Source organism: Macrobrachium nipponense, chromosome 40 (assembly GCF_015104395.2).
Source record: "Macrobrachium nipponense isolate FS-2020 chromosome 40, ASM1510439v2, whole genome shotgun sequence".
Lineage (NCBI taxonomy): Eukaryota > Metazoa > Arthropoda > Malacostraca > Decapoda > Palaemonidae > Macrobrachium > Macrobrachium nipponense.
In genome coordinates this window covers 41,235,608-41,259,130 of record NC_061101.1, presented here as the reverse complement: position 1 = coordinate 41,259,130, position 23,523 = coordinate 41,235,608, and the positions used below count along the sequence as shown (strand labels likewise).

Sequence of the window (23,523 nt, the reverse complement as noted above, 5' to 3'; positions counted from 1 at the left end):
TAGATGAAGATTTTGTTGCATTAAACGAGGGATTTGGCGTTACTGTTCATGTTGTCGTTTCTTTGTTTCTTAGTTGTTTGTATATTCGTAAACAACCAACAAACGCAGCGAGTTTCCCGATGGTCCACCAATTGCCTAATGCAGTTAATTTTAAAATGAGCTAATTAGGACGAAAATTATGGAATAATGATAACGAATGCGGTAATCAAGTAAGGATCGCTCGTTTTTTAGTGATATATAACAAAATGGTTAACCTTGCTTTAAAAAAATAAAAACATAATTTCTCTGAAAAGCAATTTAGCTATTAACTTTTCTACGAAATCTTTGTTGTCTTCTGTTGTTATATAATCAATATTTATTATTTGTCACTTTTGCTTCGGTATTAATGATTCAACCTCATTAAGCCGCCTCCGTCTAGTGTTGTTTCTTCCCTTTTTTGCGGCTCTATTCTTGTTATTTCTCTTTTTTCTTAGATTTATTTAAGGTCTCATCTCTATATATACATTACCTATTTTGTATATTTCAAGTATCAAGTTTCTGTCATCGCTAAGAATCCGAGTATTGTGGAGTCTTAAAAACTAATGACAATCGAGAAACCAAATTTCTATTAGAAGTAGTTTCCGTTTTTTTTTTTTTTTTTTTTTTTTTTTTGGGGGGGGTGGTGTTAGTGCCATGGGTGCACCTCACGCGCGGTGCACTGTAGGCCTTATTTAAGGTTCTTTACAGCATCCCTTCACCCCAGGCTGCCACCCCTTTCATTATTTTCACTGTACCTCCGTTCATATTATCTTTCTTCAATCTTACTTGCTGCCTTCTTATAAAAAAATACATTTCAAAGTGCAACTGCCAGGCTTTACTCATGTTACAACACCTTGCAGACCTTTTACTTTCAATTTTCCTTTCAGAACTGAATAACTTCATAGTAGTAGTAGTGGTATGGATTTGCCCTTGAAACGGCTCCCTAATTCATTCTGTTGTCTCCTGCAGGTGCGCAGTCGAGGTCCCGTGAGATGCGCGTTCCCTGCTCCCGCTCAACATGGCCGACGAAGGAGATTTCCAGCCAGAGATTAAGTAAGATGTCCTAATCATGATTTATGTTTCTAATTGTGGCTTGTGGGAGGCTGAGTTGGAGTTAGTGTGCTGCATGATAGTCTTTGGGTTTATTCCCAGAGTATGGTGAACTGGATATTAGACGGTATTGTGGTGTATATGTATATATATATATATATATATATATATATATATATATATATATATATACACATATATATACATATATATGTGTGTGTGTGTGTGTGGTGCATTAAGCTACAAATGCCCTTTAACGTCCAAGTCGCTCTACCCCGGAATTAATATGTTTTCATATACGTTAACCGAAGGGGAATTTTTTAGTTGATAATAATTTCGTCCTCTCGTATATTCGAACCAGCGCACAGTGAAGAAATCAGGAATTCAGTAACGTTACCGTTTATAAGTATCATGATTAGATTAATGAATGTTAATTTGTAGAATGGCTAAGGTGAATCTTACAGGTCGCCAAATCAAAATATATGAGTACAGTATTTTCAATCTTTTTCGAAAATAACATAATCAGACGTTTGATTTGAAAATAGATCATTCAATCTTTTTACCTCTTTCTTTCCAAAGGTTTCGATGGTGTCGGACCATACGCTGCCGGGCCCAAGTTGTCCACCTGGTGTTAACCTCCATAACAGGAACGCAGGTCAAGCTCAACTGGAAAGCTGACCTCGGATGGTATGAGTCTGACCCGACGCCCATACCCTGTGGCTTCCATACGGGATTCATTCTCGTTCGAGAAAGGGTAGGTGTTTTGCATTCCCTCAGTCATGCCTGCGCAACTAAGGAATATATCGTGTTCCATTACCACTCTTTGGCAACCCTACTTACATTGTGTGTATATGAAACTTAATGAGCTGTATAAATCTTATGATATTCTGAGACTTCACATATGTCTGTCATCACTATAGTTTATCTTAGGCTGCCTAAAGTATCCTTTTCTGTTTCGCCGGCGTTGTCTCTGCTGATTTTCATGTGATCATACACTAAACTTATCAGCCTTTCTAGCTCTTGGCTTTTTTACCCTTTCACCATCTTTCAGACCCTATATTATCTTAATTTATTTTCTTTGTAATTATTCTACCTTCTCTTTCCTCAACCTTTTTTCTCTTCTTAGTATAGGTTTAAAAAAACTGCTCTTATACTAACTTATTAGTCAGAGATACAATATCCAAATTTCATAACCTATGTTAAAATTGGGTATTAGGATTTGTTTCAGTTTGTTATTGTTTTTTCATTAGTTTTAGCATTCATTACCTGGTGCCTCTTTGACAGAGAAATTCATGTAGTGATTTATAGGTAACTTTTTATAGTTTATTGATGTATGTGTATACACATTGTATTTGAATGCCCCTTATTTTGTGCAGTGAAAATGACATAGTTTGCTGTGAAAAAAAAAAAAAACTCAGATCAATCATGGTTTGCTACAAATTTGGTAATGAAACTTCTTTTCGGTTACAGGTGCGGGATTTTGTCAAGAACACATCAGAAACTAGAGAGTCGGATTACAAAGTGGACCCCTTCCATGTTGTCCCACACAAGTTTGCAGTTGAACTGTTTTTGGAGTCAGATGAGGCTACTTCATTTTGGAGTGAAGTACCCGAGCTACGCTTGCGCTACCTCAGCTCAGACCATTTAGAAAAATTAGGGACTGGCTCTTTTGAGGAGCTCAGCACCACGAATGAGCACGGCAAGGGCTTCCCAAACCGCAAGTGGGGCTCTTCGACTTGCCTTCATACGCAAGCAGATCGCCTGTGGAGAGAGACGTCTTCTCTAGGATACCCAAGGACTTACCAGGAGCACAAGGACACATATGTTAAGGGGAAGTCACATGGGCAGCTCTCAGAATTAACAATTGGTGAATTATATAAACAAAGCAAGGGTTCATCATCCTCCCCAAATCTCTCCAGAGCATTTCAGGTGGCAGTTGATTTGTCAAGAGCAAGTTCAAAATACCTCGTTGGTGTTTCTTCAACAAGCAGCGGCGTATTTTTGGGTTTTGAGGATGGGAGTGGTCCTCCATCACCAGAAAACGGGAACTGCACTCATACTGACAGTGCATATGCTGCTGAGGGGGAGACATCTCAGGAATCAGAACCTGGAGAGGGTGCCAGGAGGCGTAAGAAACTCCAGCACTTGTCAAGGGGAAAGTCTCTTCAAATTGATGACCTTGTTGGAGATGAAAGCTGGAGGCCAAAGAGAAGGAGAGGCAGGCTTGGTTTAAGTAGTGCCCCAAGTTCATCCTTCGAAGACCTCTTGGGTTCAGTATCTGCTGATAGACGTGCAGCTATTAAAACAGAGATAAATCTTATGAGATTTGAAACCATAAAGAGAGAAAAGCTGGTTAAAGAAATATTACAGGGGTCAGATTCTGATTTTGAAGACGAAGAAGCACCATGTGAGGCAAGCAACCCAGATCTACAAGGACCCTATCAGTGCGTTATTACATTTGAAAGTCGTAGCGCCAGTATGGATGACGTTGGGTCACCAAGAGCTCTTGAAGATGTTCTTGTATCTCTCACCTCAAATGACAGTCAGCCTGAAGCTTCACAACCCCAACCACTTCCTCGAACCGTTTTACAGCCTGATTTACTCTCTGATGAATCTGCATTTATAACCTCAGAACACGAAGATAAGATACCCACACCAAAGCCAAGGACCCTAACGCCAGTTAATGTAGAGGACAAGAAGAATGAGACATTTTGTGTCACTGAAGGTGAAAAGACCACAGGAGATGACAGTGGTGAAAAGTTGGAAAAACCAGAGCCATCAGATGAGCAAGCAATAAAAGATGAGTATGATACTGAGGAACAAGACGATCCTTTTGATATCTTTTTTGGAAGCTCAGGTGCAGATAGTAGTGGGTATGAAGAGCAAAGGAGGGAAGATGCTTGTGGTGTTCAAGAAAAAGAGAAGTTGCAATCACATGATCAGATACTTAGTTTAGATGAAGAAGCAGCATCAGTTGATCAGAAAGAAGGTGAGGCTCTTGGTCAGGAAAAGGAAGATAAATCTGTTGAGCAGGAGAAGGAAGATAAATCTGTTGAGCAGGAAAAGGAAATAGAACCTTCAAAGGGTGAGGAGGAGGAGGAGGAGGAAGAGGAATTCATTGATCAAGAAGAAGAGGAATGTGCTGTTGAAGAGTCTGTTGGCAGATCTGTCGATCAGGATGAAGAGATATATGGTACTGGAGACTTACTTGAAGTAAGTGACCCATTAGTAAGAATTTCAGATACTGAGGATGATAACTTTCAGTACGATTCCTTGAAACATGATGGTAATGAAAATCTTCCTATAGACTTAAGAAATATTGACAGTGAGGAATCTCTTGACATTCCTGTTCCTAGACCAGGAGGAGGGGGAGTTTTAAAAATTGAAGATAAAGGAGAGGAAAGGACTGACAGCAGAACAGATGATGATGAAGAAAGTGAAGGGGGAGGTACTGATGAGGTTGGAGGAGGTGTGTATGAAGTTGAAGGTGCAGAGGCTGCTTATTCATCAGTAGATGGAGAGGTCCCAACTGACTCTGTCACTCTTGTGCCCCTGGACAGTTACAAAGGCACAGTTAGGGAAGTAAAGAGTATTGAGATGATTCAAGAAATGGGTCCTACTCATAAAGAGATCCAAGAGACTTTTGAAATTGTTAGAGAAAAACCAATTGTCGAAATATTAAAAGTTCATGTCACTGATGTAGATGATGACACTGTACAAGAGGTTGAATACGTGGACAATGAAGAAACAGACAGAAGTGAAACTGAAGCTGTTTTATATGTGACAGATGTTTCAAGGAAACGTTCAGTGGAAAGTGATAGTGAGAAACTTATAATTGAAGACGATGGCGTGGAAACTAGGACAAGGGAACAAAGAGCTCTCACTGGTAGGACTGATGATCAGTTAAAGGATCTGTATAGTGGTGAGAAATCCAAAGAACACAGTAAAAGTAATAATGACTATGATGAACCTTGTAAGATGGATAAGGAACATCCAGAACCTAGTGATACTGGTGAAAGTTTGAACAGGTTTAGCAAAAATGGTTACCATGTTAGCGATTTTACAAGGCATGATAACTTCAGAGACAAAATTCACTTTGATGATGATTATAGAGACCCAAGATTAAGTGATACTGAGAGTAGGAAACCCAGAATAGTAGTTGGAAATGATAACAGGGGTTTGAGGAGGATGTTTTCAGATTCTGATGCCAAAAAGATAGAATTTCAAACAACTGGGATCAATACTATAGTTAGGGATGATCAGAATTCTGAAAATCACAGGCCTTTTATCAGACCATTAAAGCTTTCAGATACAGGAACACAGACATCTCTAATCAGACAGATATCACGGACAACGTCAATAGATTTGCAGAAACTGAGTGACACTGATTCATCCAGTGAACAATATTCTACAAAGTACAGTAGAACTCCCCTCCGAAATAGAACAAATGGGCAAGCGGAGTCATTTACACCTCTACCAGATAGACTCAGTGGACCCTGGTCTCAGAGACATTCTGCATCAACTTCAAATGCAAGGTCTTCAGCTTCAACTAGCCCATATTCAAAACCAGATCTTACACTCCTTCAGAGAAACCTGTATAACCTTGTCCAGGGTAGTGAAACAACACAGGTACTTCAGAATTCCGCCCACTTACAGAGGCTCCGTGGTCAACAAAATGCGCACATTCCTAGATATCAGGGGGCACCAACCAATGTTGAGCGTCGTCGCACAACCAGCCGTCCATCTACCCCTGATCTCCCTCTTTCAGAGCATTCCTCTCCAAAACGTCAATATCACTATCACCAGTCTTCTGACCACAACCATTATCATCAAGCACGTAGCCACTATTCTCCTGTACACCATAAGCCACAGTCTGCACATTATTCTCCTTCTTATCAGTACAAGTATCCTTTACTGTCATCGTCTGTGATAACTCCATCTTCGCCTTCCAGAACTACTTATGTTTCCAGCTTCACCTCAGGACGGATCAATGGACTCTACAGTGGTAGTGTTACCGACCTGACAAGGACGCCTCAGAAGACCAAGTATGACTACATTACCTCAACCCCTAAAAGTGAGTAGGACATATACCTTTGTAATATCTTATATTTCATGATTTTAATATTATTAGGTGCTTATCTGTCTTTTCTATTTTATGTATATTCTATTAGGGAACAATTTATTTTTGTTTTAGTCTGAGCTAACATGTCTATAATTAGAGACTGTTGTACTGGGGAAGGTGTTGTACTGTGTATAGGTGTGAGTGTGTGTGCAGGGTGAGATAAACTGCCGATGGTGGTTCTGCACAGGTGCATGAAGCAAAAATACAGCACAAGTTGATCTGATCAGGTAGTTAACCTCGATTCAACAGTCTAAGAATGAATGTGAATATATTTTAAGCATTTTCCCATGCTTGGGTGTGCACCCAAGAAAAGACAAGCCAGTAACCATTGACAGATTCATCCTTCGCTGCTGAATTATGGATGAATCTTATGTTCAGAGAGTTTCCAGAAAAATAGCCACTTCAAATACCTACACAAGGACCATTACTGGTTTTCACTTTCTCACTCACGTTCTTTCCCAATGACCAAACCGTCTCAAAATGTTGTGCATTCTATTGTGAAAACCCTCACGACCAGGATACCAGTGGCCAGATGTTAATGGCCATTTTGGCCTACCTTAGAGGACAGCTCACTGTCTGACGTGAAGCGCCTTGTGGCGTGGTTGGTATGGTATTGGCGTGCCACCTCGGTGGCCATGAGTTCGATTCTCGGTCATTCCATTGAGGAGGGAGAGAGGTGTATTTCTGGTGATAGACGTTCACTCTCGACGTGGTTCGGAAGTCACGTAAAGCTGTTGGTTCCGTTGCTGAATAACCACTAGTTCCATGCAACATTAAAACACTATACAAACAAACAAACAAACGGTCTGAGTGAGGGATGAGTAAATTAGGCAAAACAGGATTTTTACAAAGGTTTATTATAAAAATAAACATATGAATGTACAACATTTCCATCATGACTAATACGACATCCCTGATACTCATCACTTGACTAAACAGAGGACCACATGGCCCTTAAGAGATTCACAGACTAACTTGTTATGAAGCCTAGTAAACACGAACTAACACTAGCCACGGGTCGGGAAACAGAATACTATCACTACTTATGGTGTGCTGTATAATGAGGACACAATTTAATAAACATGATAATCAAAGGACCGCATGATGGGGACTAGAAGAGAAAAACTGTTGCTGCCACCTCGATTGAGTTCTGTGGTGGGAGTGCGGCTTCTCCAGCATTCTGGTGGGATCTGCACTGCCAGTTAGGCTTTTGTCATTGCTCCAGATTCATTCTCTGGCCCCGATAGGACATTGCTAATACAATTTATAGTATGAAACTATACACAGATGAATCTCCCATGACCCTGATGAATATAGTACGATTGCATTCACAAAGAACCGGGGACACAGCGGAATCCAGTCGAGGAAAGACTGTGCACTGGTCTTGTCACAACGCATCCTTTTACCTACTTTTATTTTTTGACCAGGTTTGCTTATCTCCACACTACACATCCTTTCAATTCTTTTTTGTGGCAAATATACCACATGCTCTTCTATACAACGTCAACCATTTTCCTTTGTCACAATCAACTCCCATGCTTCACTGCTATAAAGGAGAGTTGGCTAAACAGTCCTTTAGTATATTGCATCTTGGTTTCCATAGACACGACACGCTCTTCCCCATGTGCTCACACTGCTCTCTACTTTACTGATTCGCCCATTCCGTGAATCGCCGCTTCCCTCATCCAACCATATATATATATATATATATATATATAGCTATACATATTTATAAACATTCATACATACACACATATATGTATATATATATATATATATATATATATATATATATATATATAGATATATGAAGGTATAAAGCCACAAAGGAAAGATAAGCACTGGAGTAGCTGAAAGATCTTTCGACATGAGTCGAAAGATCTTGCAAGCTACTCCAGTGTTTATCTTTCCTTCGTGGCTTATACCTTTACTTATGCATTCATCACGTTCCAAACTTTCCTGAATCAGTTATACATACACACACACACACATATATATATATATATATATATATATATATATATATATATATATATATATAATATATATATATATATATATATATATATAAATATATATATATATATATATATATATATATATATATATATATATATATTATATATATATGCGTAGTGTGTGTGTGTGTTATCTTTTGGGAGCGATTTCTCTCGGATTTTTGTTTTTTTTTTTTTTTTTTTTTTTTTTTTTTTTTTTGTTTTTTTTTTTTTTTTTTGTCATCTTATTGTTATTTTTTTCTCTCGTGAGGAATAACCATTAGACTGTTTATGATTCCTTTTTTGTTAAAACGCCTTCTTGCGATACAAATCTTCGAAGGTATCATCGTGATCAGTAATTAGTAGGAGAGACCAAGGAAGGTAAAATATACTAATATATGACAGACTAAAATTAGAATATCGGAGACAGTTTAAAAGGTAGAAAAACTTAATTTTCTCTAAAAATCTTTTCACGATTGAAAGTCAAGGTTTCATGTGCTTTCCATTTTTTTACATATTCAGTTTAAGGTACTCGGGCGCAAGCATTCGATGCTCTGATGTTTTCGTGATTACTGAAGGGGCTCATATAAGTACGTACACACACAATATATATAATATATATATATATATATATATATATCATATATATGAGAGAGAGAGAGATATGTATATATGTATGTATGATGTATTATATATATATATATATATATATATATATATATATATATATATATATATATATATATATATATATATATATATATATATATATATATATATATATACATATATATATCATATACATATGATAAAGAGAGAGAGAGATTGGTCATTAATTTTTTTTATCATAATCTATATCAGAACAACTTCTATAAGGAAGCGTATTGTAATTATTACATCTCCAACTTTATACAGTTACACGAATACCTTTCGTCATTCCTTATCCCGCCAAACTGCTGCACGAATTCGTAAAATAGGTTTCGTGAGGCGAGCGCATGTGTTCGGTCAATACATCTTGGTCCGGGGTAATTGAGGGTCTGCCTTAGATACGATTAAAATCACGTTTTCTTTCTTTAATTCTAGAAAATGTGTTTGCGTTCAATCAAGAGGATGACTCTAACGTTGCCTTTTCCCTGAGTGGTCGTGATTGCCGCAGAGCATTTGCGTGGGAGTCCAAATGCTTCTTTGTACACACACACACACACACACTACACATCACACACAAATTACGTTATATATCACACACACACACACACACACATATATATATATTATATATATATATTATATATATATATTATAACCCAAATCATTGGCGATGGATATATGTCAAATTATATATTGTCATTATAGTAGTCAAGAATATGCATGATTTCTTTGTGTTCTTTGTATACCACTAGTATGTATCACCCGAAAAAGGCGGCGACTTAGTGATTTATGGTTTGTTTTGAATATCCCTGAATTTCGAGGTCTAGTCGAGTTATTCTTATAATTTATTTTCATTTATTTTTTTCAATCTTGTCCCCTGGCTTTTTGCCGGGGTATGATATTCACAGAAATTATATCGCCCCTTCCTCTCTCCGTGATGTTACACTCTCGTGGCATTTCATCCGTATATGTCAAAGGCGAAAAAAGGTTTGCCATAGACCGGCGCCTCTTGGTAATTTTTTTCTTATATAAACCAAGTTCGATTACTGTACTAAGTTGTATCCTTGGGATTTCAAAATTCTGAAAAAATATGTGATGATTGACCTTTGAAACTTACTGTTTGGTCTGATTACACTTTCATACTTTTTGTAAACATCAGAAGGTAGATTTGAATAGAGTATACGTTCGAATACTGTACCTCCTTGTATTCTTGGGATTTCAAAATTCAGAAAAAAATATGCGATGATTGACCTATGAACCTTGCAGTTTTATCTAATTTTAATTTCATTATTTTTGCTAAATATCAGAAGATAGATATGAATAGAGTATAATCGTATGGGAAGTAGATACTTAAGATGGTTTTATTCATGAGGATGTTTGCCACATATTGGTCATTGAACCGAGTTTATGTCCTAGGATTTAATCGATACCGTTATAAAAGAATGTTCTTGATTGGACGGAGATGTTGCAAGTAATGAAATAATCCTGGAGATTTTCTTAAGCTTCCTTCTCCTGGGGTCAGACCTCAATTTTTTTATTTTTTATTTTTTTATTTTCTGGTTTTCTGCGTATTTGTTTTATCTTGTTTACTCCCGATTTCTCTTTTGTCGCTTTCGTCGTATTTCATTCCTTCTAATAGTTCTGTTGCGGTGTTTATTTATATTTATTTTTTTTCCTGGGGGGGGTGGGGGGGGGGGGGAGGGGATTGTTTTAGGGGCATAGATGCAGCCGTTACTTAGTTCTATGGATATATGTAGAACGAAATTAGTTATCCCAAAATTAAGCTCAAAAGTGCTAACACAAATCTTTCTCTTCCGCGAAAAGTGAAATGACGTGAAAGTCCGCATTAGATTCGCTCCATAGCGTGGCTAATGCCGTCAGAGAACCTTATGTGGTGAACTGTAGGCACTGCTTAAGGTTCTTTGCAGCGTCTCTCCGACCCCTAGCTGTAACCTCTTTCACTCCTTTGACTTAATAACCTCCGTTCATATTCTCTTTCTTCTATCTGACTTTCCACCCTCTCTTACAATTGTATTACACCTTTCAAACCTCCTTACTGTTAATTTCCGTTTCAGCGTTGACTGACCTCATAAGTCCCATCTGTTCTATTCTCATTAGAAACGATAACCACTCGTTAGCGCAGCTTAGCAAGGCGGGGACCAACCTTATCAGCAGACGGCATCGGCAAACGTTATCTCCGTAATTGGCTGCTGTTTATGGCTTTGGTTTTCCCCGCCCTCCCCTCTGTTCCCTCGCGAAATCAAGGAGCCTCATCTTGTCATGACACGCAGTTGACGTTATGCGATACGTTTATTTCCTTATCTCTTATCTCCCCCTTCTTGCGTTAGCAGATGCTATGCTCTGATAAGGATGGCTACTACAGGTGGACGTAATTACCGTCTTCCTCTTTTTTTTTTTTACCTGGAGGAAAGTCACCCTTGATGGATCAATATTGGGATAAAATCTCTCTCTCTCTCTCTCTCTCTCTCTCTCTCTCTCTCTCTCTCTCTCTCTCTCTCTCTCTCTCAGTTGCTGGTTGATCGAAGTGCAAACGCATGTTTAGTCTTTACAATACTCTAGTGCGTTGTTTAGTTCTTTATTTTAATCGCTTAAATGATAGTATATTTTGATGTTTGATTACACGGATTATTGACTGTGGTTTCTATATTTTCTATACTGTCGATAGGTGCACTGTAGGCATTACTTAAGGTTCTTTGCAGAGTCCCTTCGGCCCCTAGCTGCAACCCCTTTCATTCTTTTTACGGTATCTCTGTTCTTATTTTCTTGCTTCCATCTTACTTTCCTCCCTCTCCTAACAATTGTTTCGTAGTGCAGCTGCGAAGTTTTCCTCCTGTTACATTTTTCAAACCTCCTTACTGTCAATGTCAGTTTCAGCGCTGAATGACCTCATAGATCTTATATGTATTCTCTTCTATATTTTCTATATTTCCTAATAACTGGTCTGAAGCTACTCTTATGATCAGTCAGTCTAAAGATTCCAAAATTTCCCGTAATATTGTAGTACACTTTCCTTTCGACTTGATTCCTCTTCTATGAAGAATTCGGTTGAAAGTTTTCAGTTTCTTACCTGTCACTGTCAAGTTTCAGGAGATTGTTATTTAATGAAAATGTGGATCTGGGGTGTTTTTGGAAACTGACTTTCTTTAGCTGGCCAAGACTCTTTCATTACACTGTTATTGGCAAGTGCAATGGAATTGATATTAAAATTATGAATATTTCGACAAGTCGCCATCTTATTTTCGAATTTTTGGTAGAAGTAAAAAGTTCACGTTATATTATCTTGTATTTTTTATGTATCATCATCATCATCATGAAGCCGTGCCACACACAGAGTCCTGTACTCCCCTTACTCATGTCTTTCTTGTGCCTTCACTTTCACAATTCTCCATTCGCGTCAATCCTCGTACTTCATAATCATCATTCAAATGTGTTCGTGTCTACCGTACTTTTGTCCCTGGGATGGTGCGAAGGACTTGTCCAAGACACAGTCATCTCCCCTTTTTCATCTTCATGGTGTCATTTATTAGTCTATTTTACCTCCTGACGCCTAGATATACTTTTTAAAACTTCATTCTCAAATGGACAACGTTCATTTGGTATAGTTACATTGTCATGCTGTGTTATGCCCTTATAGCAATATGAATGGTGCTAAACATGTGTTTAAACTACCTTACGCAGTTTCAAATTAAATATGAATTAAATTAAGCTTTAAAGGTTTAGTATTGGTTTCACAATCCACCCACTGATCAATACCTCGTTAAAAAGCGTCAAGACAGAATAAGAAAGCTTAAATAAGTGCAGTCAGTTCCTGCATGAAAGGGTGAAAGCGGCCAGCAACTTTTCAACAAAAATGGTTGGTCTTCAATTCCTATTTTATTTTCAACATTTACGTAAGTTAGCGGTATGTTGTTGCATCTGCATCGGAAGATCAGATGTTTTAGACTGTCGTAACTTGGAATATAAATAGCATTCCTTAGGTAGATACATGGTTTGTGAAGTCCTTCTCTGGCTTGAATCGGACGCCAGGACTTGTCCTGATTCTACCTTACAGAAGTTGCTAATGATTGCTCTGCGGTGCGGTTCATAAAAAGAATGTTGGCGGTTTAGAAGTGGACAAATCCTCGCTTATAAGTTATATATAAAGATACTTTTCTCGGTTTTCCGTGTTCCTGAGTGTAGAGTTAGGTTATTTAACCATTTATCAGTTCTTTGAGGCCCTTTTTATATGAGGTGGTTGGTTACTGTTGGAGGTGTCGTTTTAAAATTAACATTTTGTTCTCTCTCCTCTCTCTATCTCTCTCTCTCTCTCTATATATATATATATATATATATATATATATATATATATATATATATCTATATATATATATATATATATATATATGTGGTATATATATATATATATATATATATAATATAGTATATATATATATATAATATATATATATAGATGCTATTACGTGATAGATTTTTTAATATTTTAGTGCGGACGATGTAAGGGATACTCTTGACATGAGACGAAATGACAAAACTTTTACGACTAATATAATGCTAAAGACAGATAGCGAACGAAACGTTTTGGAAAACGTTTAGTGATCGTTCAGATTTCTTGTGACAAATGATGCAGAGGCACGAAATTGTTGAGGATGGCGTTTGCCGAAATCTATTGCGCGATTATATTTTCCCAGAGTTCCCATTTATTATTTTTCAAAGGGGAGTGGGGAATTATTTAAGACCGCATTTCGTCGATTTTAAGGAAAATGACTCTTGTCTTCATGTTAGTCTACCATTACCATAAAAAATGACGATCGTATAAGAGAGGGTTTAAATAAGATGCCCCGGGCTGAACGACAGCAACTTTAACGTGGAGTTTTTCGCATCATAGTTCATGGTTATACAGAGTAATATGTATGCAAATTACTTGTGCTATAATAAGATTAATGATATGTTAATTCTAATTATTCTTGGTAGCTTATATTTTCAATTTAATCATATTTCATAAATACAAAACTGCTTGTCTGAGTCAGTAGTCTTTATATTTGTTGCCTTGGGACATTTAATGTCATTTTTTTCCCTTTCAGTTTTTAAAATATTGTCAGTGGTGTCAGTGAAATGCATTTCGTAGAAAACATTAATAATTTGATCTGCAATTGGCAGCAGAGTGAACAGACATGTCAGCTTATGCATGAGTTTTTTTATAGTAAATTTTTTTATTTTTACGCTCTCTATTTGTCAAATATTTTATCTATTTTGAAGATAACAACTATTGTATTTTTGCATTGTAACATAACTTTTACCTAGCATCTAATTCATCACCCCGTAGGGGTTAGTGCCTTCAGCGCACTACTTTCTCTCAATTCCTTTGTTTCCAGCACTGAATGACCTCATAGGGTCCCTTTCCCAGTGCTTTTGACCTTTGGGACTACCTTTACTATTCCACTCCATTCCATCTAATTCTTCATGCGTAATTTACGTTTAGGGAAAAAGAACTTTGTGCTCTGTCAATTGTCCTATTTGCATTTGAAGAAAAAGGAATTTGTGTGGGAAAATTGTCATTGTTTTCAATCAGGCCTGTAGTTAAAAAAAAAAATACTTGCTTTGCTTTGTATTTAAGTAATATGGTGTAAGGAATTATCCAGATTGTACGTCATTTCTGATATAGCAATCATTAAGTGACTTGTTTTCGCTAGAGAACTTCGCTAGAGAACATGTGAAGGTCTTATCCATGTTCTATTTTGATATTTGTACAGTAAAGAATTTCCATATTTTATTCCTTACATTTATTTAATCTGTTATTCAGATATGTATTTCCCCGTTTTCGTAACTAATGTTTGTAGATGCAATACATACTGGCATGGAATTGTAGCCTCACTCCAAAGTTTTTGCTAAAATCCTGAATAGTATTTGATGAGGGCTGCAATAATGTAGAGGATAATTTACTTTTTTTATATGGAAGGAACTATTCCTTGGAAGGGAGTTTGGTTTGGCTAGTTTCTTTTGTAAATAAACTGGGGAAAATTCTGCTCTTCAAGTTGGTGTTGTTTCTTCTAACCTTATTAATTATTATTATTTTTATTTTTAATTATTATTATTATTATTAATTATTTTTTAATTAATTATTATTATTATTATTATTTTATTAATCATCATCTTTCCCGTTGGAGAGATAAAACATTATTATTATTTTTGTTACCTACCCTGCTGTTCGATGCTGTGAAATATAATTATTATATCTATCTATTGTTGCCATTCTGTCTCGAGACCTTTTGATAGGCTGTCGTTTATAGACGTCACGAAAAACATGTACTCTCGACCGTGCCTCGTCCAGGCTGTTATTTCGGCGTTCCCAAAAGGGTTGTACGTTACTGGCTCTTTACAACCCTATCGCAAGTGCCTCGTTCACTTCACTCACTCTCTCTCTCTCTCTCTCTCTCTCTCTCTCTCTCTCTCTCTCTCTCTCTCTCTCTCTCTCTCTCTCTCTCTCTCAGTATCGATTCGGGGAGATATATCTTGATCGCCTAAGTGCCTTATTCCCATGGGACGGGGAATTAGATAGGAGGTGTTTATTCTGTAATATATTATTTCTTTGATGGAAATTACTCATGATGGTAGTATGTCTCGGAAGACTTTGCATTTTTTATTTTTTATCTATTTTTTTGTCCTTGTTCATTAACTGGTAATATATATACATATATATCGTAAGGTCTCCGCGTTTTTTTTTTTTCTTTGCCTTTTTTTCGTTCTTTCAAGACTGGGGTGAGTATACAGTTAAACGCCTTATTAGTTAATAGGTACTGTTTATGAAGACTTTATAGGCTCTTTATATATATATATATATATATATATATATATATATATATATATATATATATATATATACACACACAGACATTAAGCTATAAATGTCCTTTAATATCCAATTCTGAGGTAGAGCGAATTGGATATTAAAGGACATTTGTAGCTTAATGTATGTATATGAATCACGGTGATGTGAAAAAATTTTATTTATACAGATATATGTGTGTGAGTCTGTTTGTGTATATATATACATGTTCTGACCGGTTTCGACTTTATTTCCAAGCCATTAACGTTAATGGCTTGGAAACAAAGTTGAAACCGGTCAGGACCTATACCCCGTATCTAGTCTTTCACCTGCGTATGTGTGATATATATTTTAGAGAGAGAGGCAATCAGTTTTTTTGCCAGTGAAATGTGGACTTGAATGTGAGGGCAGGAAAGAATGTTAAAGCTATAAGGTGAGCGGAGTAGTATACAGTGTGGCGTTAGATGAGGCGAAAAGGCCAGAAATGTGAAGAGAAGTATAAATAGCAAAATTTTACCTTAGGTGAAATTATATAACCGTCTTTTGAGATAGTCTGGTCATGTGGAGAGAATGGACGTCGGTAGGTTGGTGAAAAACATTATTGTGGGGTCCAGGAGAGGAAGATGTAACCTCTATAGCACAAAAAAATAAAATCGATAAATAAATAAATATATATCAATAATAGTCTGTAATACTTCACAAGCACAAGCTACAGCTGTCAACACAATTTGCATCTCAAAATGTAGCCATCTTTGTGAATCACATATACACCTATCTAAAATAGATACATTCTGAATCAAGAGCGTTTGGAGAGGAGAAACCTCCGTCAAGGATGAGTACCTTGTCCAGATCATCTTTTGCACCATCTGTCCGCCCTTATCTAGGCATTCATTTCCTCATTTCTGTAAAATTCCGAATGGAACAGACACTAACCGTCATGTCAATTCCGTTACATATCTCCACATTTCTCATCCTTTCAATTTTGCTTATATTACGTAAGGTTCCACTCGTCTTTCACTTACATTTTACATTGAAACTTTATTCCATAGAGGTTAGTTGGTTCATCAAAAAGTTCCATAGAGGCTAGTTCGTTCATCAAAAAGTTCCATAGAGGTTAGTTGGTTCATCAAACTCTTTAAAACATTCCAGTTCCATAGATGCTAGTTGGTTCAACAAACTCGTAAAACATTCCAGCATTGTCTTCCATAGACCCTCCAAGTTTCCTCTTATTCTTTATACACATCTTGTTACCTTTCTTCCTTCATGCATTCTTCCACTTACCTCTATTCTCATCCTACTTTGATTCAAAATATTTGCTCCTTATATCTTTGTGAGATTATACTGATTCCATTCTCCCACATTTCATAGTATTGATCTCTGCTTCACTTTTTGGGTTTCCATTTACTTTCATAATTGTTCTCTTGCTGTACTCTTTCTCCTCTTTAAAACGCTTTCAATCTTTCAGTATTCTCTGCGGTTTCTCTGCTCTGACGCCAATCACTACTGTATCATCTGCAAACATCAGCCATTCTACAATCCACAATCCACATACCAACAAGTCCTTTTATCCCATATATTTGCTCAAAAATCTCCTGCCACAAAGGTACTAATTAGCCATGGGGATGTAACACATGCTGCCTTTTCATCATAAAACTATCACTTTAAGTAATTCACCTTCTGTACCATACCTCATTAACACCCTCCACATTACCTCTGGCGTTTGTAATAAGCTCTCGTGGTCCTTATACCACATATATACAGTTTTTCCTCTTATTTCCAACCGTCTTGCATGTGGGAACGTATTACCTAGAAAACACCCGATGCAAACACCCTCTTTCACATGTAAACTCTCACTGTTCTTCCCATCTGAAGTCTGTCATCTGTCTTACCATTTTACAGCCTCTGCTATCACATTTACACGTCTGCACGGGAACAATTATTCCTCTCTCCCATTCCTTTGAAACCTTTCTCTCATTCAGATATTCCATACATTCCCAAATCAGCCACTCAGTCACTTTCACCACCTTACCACATTATTTATCTATGTAATACTAGAAATTACTTGTGCAGCCTCTTGATTGCCGTCCTTACATCCTCAACAGTAATTTCTACAAGCATCCTCAATCTTAGCCAACCCCCCCCCCCCCCACTGTTGCATCTTTTACTTGACATTCAACAAGTCCCCAAAATAATCAAACCATCAATCAAGATCTGAGTTTTCTTTGGACACCATCTCCATTTGCTTCTTTCATTCTGGGCTTCCGTTGGTCCTTAACCTTTCTCTGTATTGACGTCTTTGTTGAACAACTTATCCCCCTGAAGTCCTGTTCACCATTTCCTCTCTATTTTAATACATGGGTTTTTATTCTCTCGCATCTTCTCTCTGGCCACTCTAGGGCCCATCATCCTGCATTCCAGCATACAGTCGTCGTTTTTTTTTTTTTTTTTTTTTTTTTTTTTTTTTTTTTTTTTTTTTTTTTTTTTGTACCAGAAAACATTTCATACGATGAACTTCTTGTTTTCTCCTCCCACAACTCTATTTTTTAATTCCCTACTATTGACCATTGTAAAAATCTATGGAAACGAGTCACAGCAAAGATAAAGTAGCACTCCCCTGTAGTACCCCACCACTTTCTACGAACTTACATGACGAGATCCTTCAGCATTAATTTTGTATCTTCTTCAGTTTTTGATAATTTCAATTAGGTTTGCTTACTTAATGGGAATGCCTTAGACACAGGACCTTACTTTATATTGGTCTGTGGTTGCTTTCAAATGCTCTCTCAATCAGTAACAGCTATCAGAAAGGGATTTTTATAAATTCCATAGAATGCTGCACAATAAGTCTTACATGTTTGATTTTTGTAACTCCTGCCTTCTCTAAAACTAACTTGAATAAGCATGCTGAATATTTTCAACACAGTGAACGTAAGTGCATTACCTCTAAAGTAAACACATTCAGCTTTGGTATTGGTACCCTAGCTTCGATCTCCAGCTCCCTATCACTAGGCTTTGTTTCCTCATCCCATATTCTGCAAAAGAGTAGTTAATGTATGAAGTGTCATTTCAGTTTCAGTTAAAATCACCTCTGCAATGATTCCATCATAACCTGGTGTTTTCCATCTCCTTAGTTTCTTTGTTTTGAGTCCACTTCAGGAACTGCAAATTCATCCTTAAGTTCATTTGTGGGGGCATTAGGTACTTGGAGATCAATCAGATGATCTAAGCCTCCTACTTAAGGACTGACAAAACTGTTCCTTGAAGTGTTGTCTCTCTTCTTCTGATGTTACTATGACCCATTCTTCCTCCTGACTGGTATAGTCTGTGGGGTACCATTACGGAAGTGCCACTTCCTGAATACATGGCTTTGTCAACATCATCAGCCTGTATGTCCAAATATTTTCTTTGTCTCTTCGTGAATATTCTTTAAATTCGCTATCTGAACTTGAATACTTCGCACGTTCTATTGTACATTATAGTATCCAAGGTTCCTGTCCTTTTTACCCCATATCCCAGTACCGGCACTTCTTTCCAGCAGATTGATATGCATCCTTGATTTTAAACCAGTCTTCATTGATTTCCTTCTTTTCCCAAGATATGGCTTTTAGAATTGCAAACCTGTTTCACTGTCAAGCATAAAAGCCTCTTGATATTCATCTAGAAGCAGCTTTACCGTATCAAACCTAGATGATATTTTGACACCTTCTCTGCTGGATGCTTTTCATTTCAGCTTAAGTGTGGCAGTGAGAAGTCCCAGATCACTGTTGACATTTGATTTCTACAGCTACTATATGGAGGTGTCTAGGTGTATCTATGGGTGACCTTGTGCTAGAAAAGAAGGCTTCCAATTTCCGTGTTAGGAACATCACAGAAACTAATAATTTCCACCCTATTTTCTTTTGTTTTCCCACCAGTCCTTCCATGCTCATTACATCCTCCATATCTTCATTGTGCTTACCAGTTTTTGCATTCATATCACCAGGAACATATCTCTTATCTTTTTCTAATACTTCATGCAAAACTTTCAGTTTTATTAAAATTCATCTTCAATTTCTTTGCAGATTTCATTTGTTTGGTGCATTACACACTTAATACTTGTATTTTGATTGAAATCATGCCAGTAGTAATGACAGATCACTGCTCTCCACCGGCCCTTTCTGCATTTGATGTTAAAATCATGCCTACTTTACCAATACCATTTGCTGTTGCTGAATAAATACACACATTACCCCAATCCAATCTCTGCTTTTCCAGTTCGTTTCTTCTGCGATTCACAAACCGTTAAGATGTCTTGTCCTTGTCTTTTAAATTCACTTTCTCCTTGTTCTTTCTTTCCAATTTGGATTCTGGGTATCATGTTCCAAATTTCTGCTGTCGATTAATCTCCTTATTTTTAAGTTAGGAGATTCCTAGTACCCTCTTATGCTTGGGGGCATTGGTCAATTGTGCTTACACCGTTACCTGGCAGAATCTATAAAGGGCTCATTGTTTAAATGCGGTAAAGGTTAGGGAGTTCCAATGAAGTGCTCAGTTCTTAGATGACTAATGCCAGTGACGCCCAGAAAAAAAAGGGAGAGAGGAGGAGTGGAGAAAATTGAGACCTTTGGCAGGTTGGAGGCACGATGCTTTCAAGGCGAAGATGTGACCTGTGAAACAGTCACTACAGGGAACCCATCTCACTTAGGCTTTTGATAAAAAAGAATAAAAATGTCTAGCTTAATTAAGACGACATCCATCTGCCTAGAAAATGAATTGAATTTAGTCCTGGTTCATAGTCCTAAATACATTACTTGAAAATTGTTTTGGTTGTAAGGTGAAAGTACTTTCTTCTGAGTCATCAACCTGGCCGGTAACGAAGTTTGGAGGAGGACGTAAGATAATGAATGTGACTCGGTAGCCTTTCAAAATATGAGCTTGGTGGCCCCAACCGGGACGGACAAGCAGGTTTTTAGGAGGGTGGTATTTATGCCATGGCTCCCTACCCTCCCAATCCCCCTAACTACCTCTCCCCCAGCCGGGGCAGACAAACAGGTTTGCAGGAGTAGGGTGGATTTGTCATGTCTCCCCTATCCTCCCAATCCCCCTATCTACCCCGCCCCCACCCAGGGTGGACAAACAAAGATCTACTCGGATTTTGTTATCATAGATAGATAATAAGGCAGATCGTAGGGTTAAATTGTGGTCTCCAGAAACTGGGAGGATAGCTAAAGAATGTAAAAATGTTTTGTGTGAAGTGTTCGGATAAACAGTTAACTTCAGTTAACTTCAGCTTTTTTTTTAAGTTAGCAAAATGTCCCACTTTTTTTTTTTCGTGAATATTGTCCCGCTTTTTTGTGCTACAAATACAAAACTGTCCCCATTTTAATGGAATAGTACTGATATTTTATTTAATTTTGCCATTGCACTATCTGGTAACCTCTATCGTCTTCTCCGACTGCTACGATACCCATTGAAGTGAATTAAAAAAACATATTATAGACTAAAGTGTATAAAAGTGCGGCCCTTTGAGCTGCTGATGTCGGCAGAATAAAGGGCCGAGAAAGTCACCGAAGGTACGATAGCATTATTATATATATATATATATATATATATATATATATATATATATATATATATATATATATATATATATATTATGTGAAATGTCCCGCTTTACCGAAAAAAAACTGGTCACATTATCTATTGGCCACCTCACGCGTTTACAGTGCCACGCATTTCCAAAATTACCTACGTTGTTGAATGCTGCTCATTAAATATGAGTGCGTTTCGTTTTGAGTTTCAGGGTTGAGATTTTTTTTATTGGAATTAGTCTAGCTCAAGTTAAATAGTTCTCTCTCTCTCTCTCTCTCTCTCTCTCTCTCTCTCTCTCTCTCTGCGTTTTTTCGTAGAAATTATCTGGTTAGCTTTTCACGGAAAGCTTACAAAGATAGACATTGCGAAAGCTCAGACATAAAAAGCAGTAACGCAGACAGAGTCCGGCTCCTGTGTCTACCCTTAAATCAGTGTTTCAACTTGAAATTTTTCCACCGTGCTTCATTAGCTCTAGATATGTGAGTTTATAATTAACTAGTAGCAATTACAGCCTAAACAGCATTATCTAATTTACAGGTCTGTAGTTTAGTCCAGCAAATTTCTTACTACTACTATCACTAACGCTGTCATGTGAATTGTGTTTAATACAACTACTGATAGCACTACTCTTTAAGTAACGTATTACGACAGTTCTTTTACCGAATAATAAGTAAATAACGTTGCGAGAGAGAATCGGCTTCATAGAAAACGTTTTCAAGCATGTTAATGGGATACTGCGTTGCATGCATATTCCAAGTTGACGTCCACCTGGCAAGCTGGCACCGTGGCACGGCACCTTTCAAGTCAGTTGCTCTAAGGAGGTTTGAGGAGTAAGACGTGCCGTAGGGAGCTCTGTGCCGTCTTGGTGTGTATAATATTTATTATTGCGTTCCCGTGAGGTGATAATTGTTTTGATATTATGAAATGAGGTTTTGTGAATAATCTTGCACTACAAATTTATCCAATCTATTTTGATTGTTAAGAGAAGGAAAAGGTCAACAAGGCTTTGTCTCTCGGCTGCATTTCGGTCGTTGAATCTTCTGCATTGTTTGAAACATTCACGAGTTATCTCTCTCTCTCTCTCTCTCTCTCTCTCTCTCTCTCTCTCTCTCTCTCTCTCTCTCTCTCTCTCTCTCTCTCTCTCTCTCTCTCGTTAGGATTCTCCAGATCAAAGGATTGTTTCTGAACATAGTCAGAAGTCTAATCTCTGCAAAAAATACATCTATATAATGCTTAGTTAACTATTAGAGGAAGTTTTGCTTAGGAGTGAGAGGTTAGGAGAGGAAGAGAAACGTAGTTCAAACAGCATGCTTAGTATTTAGAAGATATGCAGATGAAAAAAAAAAAAACTATTGCCTGTTGATTGTAAAGTAAGGGAAAATATTTTGAGGTTTTGGTTGGAATGGAAATAAGTTCTTCAATGTTAATTTACTTTATTGGCGATGAAATATCTCAAACGACTATTTCATTCAAGCCGAATGTTACGGAAACAAGAAATGTTAAATCATATTCAGTGTGAATGATGATAAAGTCAAAAGGAGACTTTGTAGTAATTTTAAATAAAAACAGAATTAGTAAGAAATAAATATTTATGCTGTAATTTCATGTTAAAAGGTAACATATGCATAAACACATTTTGTTCCCAAAAATGTCCATTTAAATGTGAAAAGTTTGAACTACTGCAAAAAAGACCTAAAATATTATTGATGTTATTAAGATGTGATATATCACGAGCGCAGTCTCTCTCTCTCTCTCTCTCTCTCTCTCTCCTGCCGTTAGATAATTTATTCCTTGGTTTTTTATTTGACAGGTATTCACAAATTATAGTGCATCAATCTCTCTCTCTCTCTCTCTCTCTCTCTCTCTCTCTCTCTCTCTCTCTCTCTCATATTTGGATTACCTATTTATAATGTTGGTATTGGAGATTAACTGTGAACTCCAATTCGAGCTCTGCTAACGGATATTGCAAGAATTAATATTAACGTTTATGAAGACAACTGCTGCTCTTGGTACTTCATACACGCACACACACGTATATATATAATTTATGTATATACATTCGATACGTGTATGTGTATGCATAATTGTAAACTATCCTGGACTTGCATATTATTCTGTCAACAAGTATGTTTATGTGAACATAAACATATTTGACGTTTCCAGAAAATGAAGTTTGCTATGTCTTTATTTACTTTGCATTTATCTACAATCGGGTACAGTTGTATGCGCGTGTATTCACGTACACACATATACATTTATATGCATATGGTATG

At 37.1% G+C, this 23,523-nt stretch overlaps 1 protein-coding gene across 5 annotated transcripts in view; it reads left to right on the top strand.

Annotated features, from left to right (window-relative positions):
• The window catches only part of LOC135212111 (uncharacterized), a 210,308-nt gene that overhangs the window by 45,491 nt on the left and 141,294 nt on the right, over positions 1-23,523 (top strand). For all 5 annotated transcript variants that reach the window (XR_010313820.1, XR_010313821.1, XM_064245507.1 and 2 more), the window contains exons 2-4: positions 988-1,071; positions 1,648-1,822; positions 2,539-6,142. Coding sequence is in view for 3 of the 5 variants with exons in the window: in XM_064245507.1 (XP_064101577.1) it covers positions 1,037-1,071; positions 1,648-1,822; positions 2,539-6,142 (3,814 nt within the window). In the remaining 2 variants the exon portion in view is untranslated. The remainder of the gene's footprint in view (positions 1-987; positions 1,072-1,647; positions 1,823-2,538; positions 6,143-23,523) is intronic.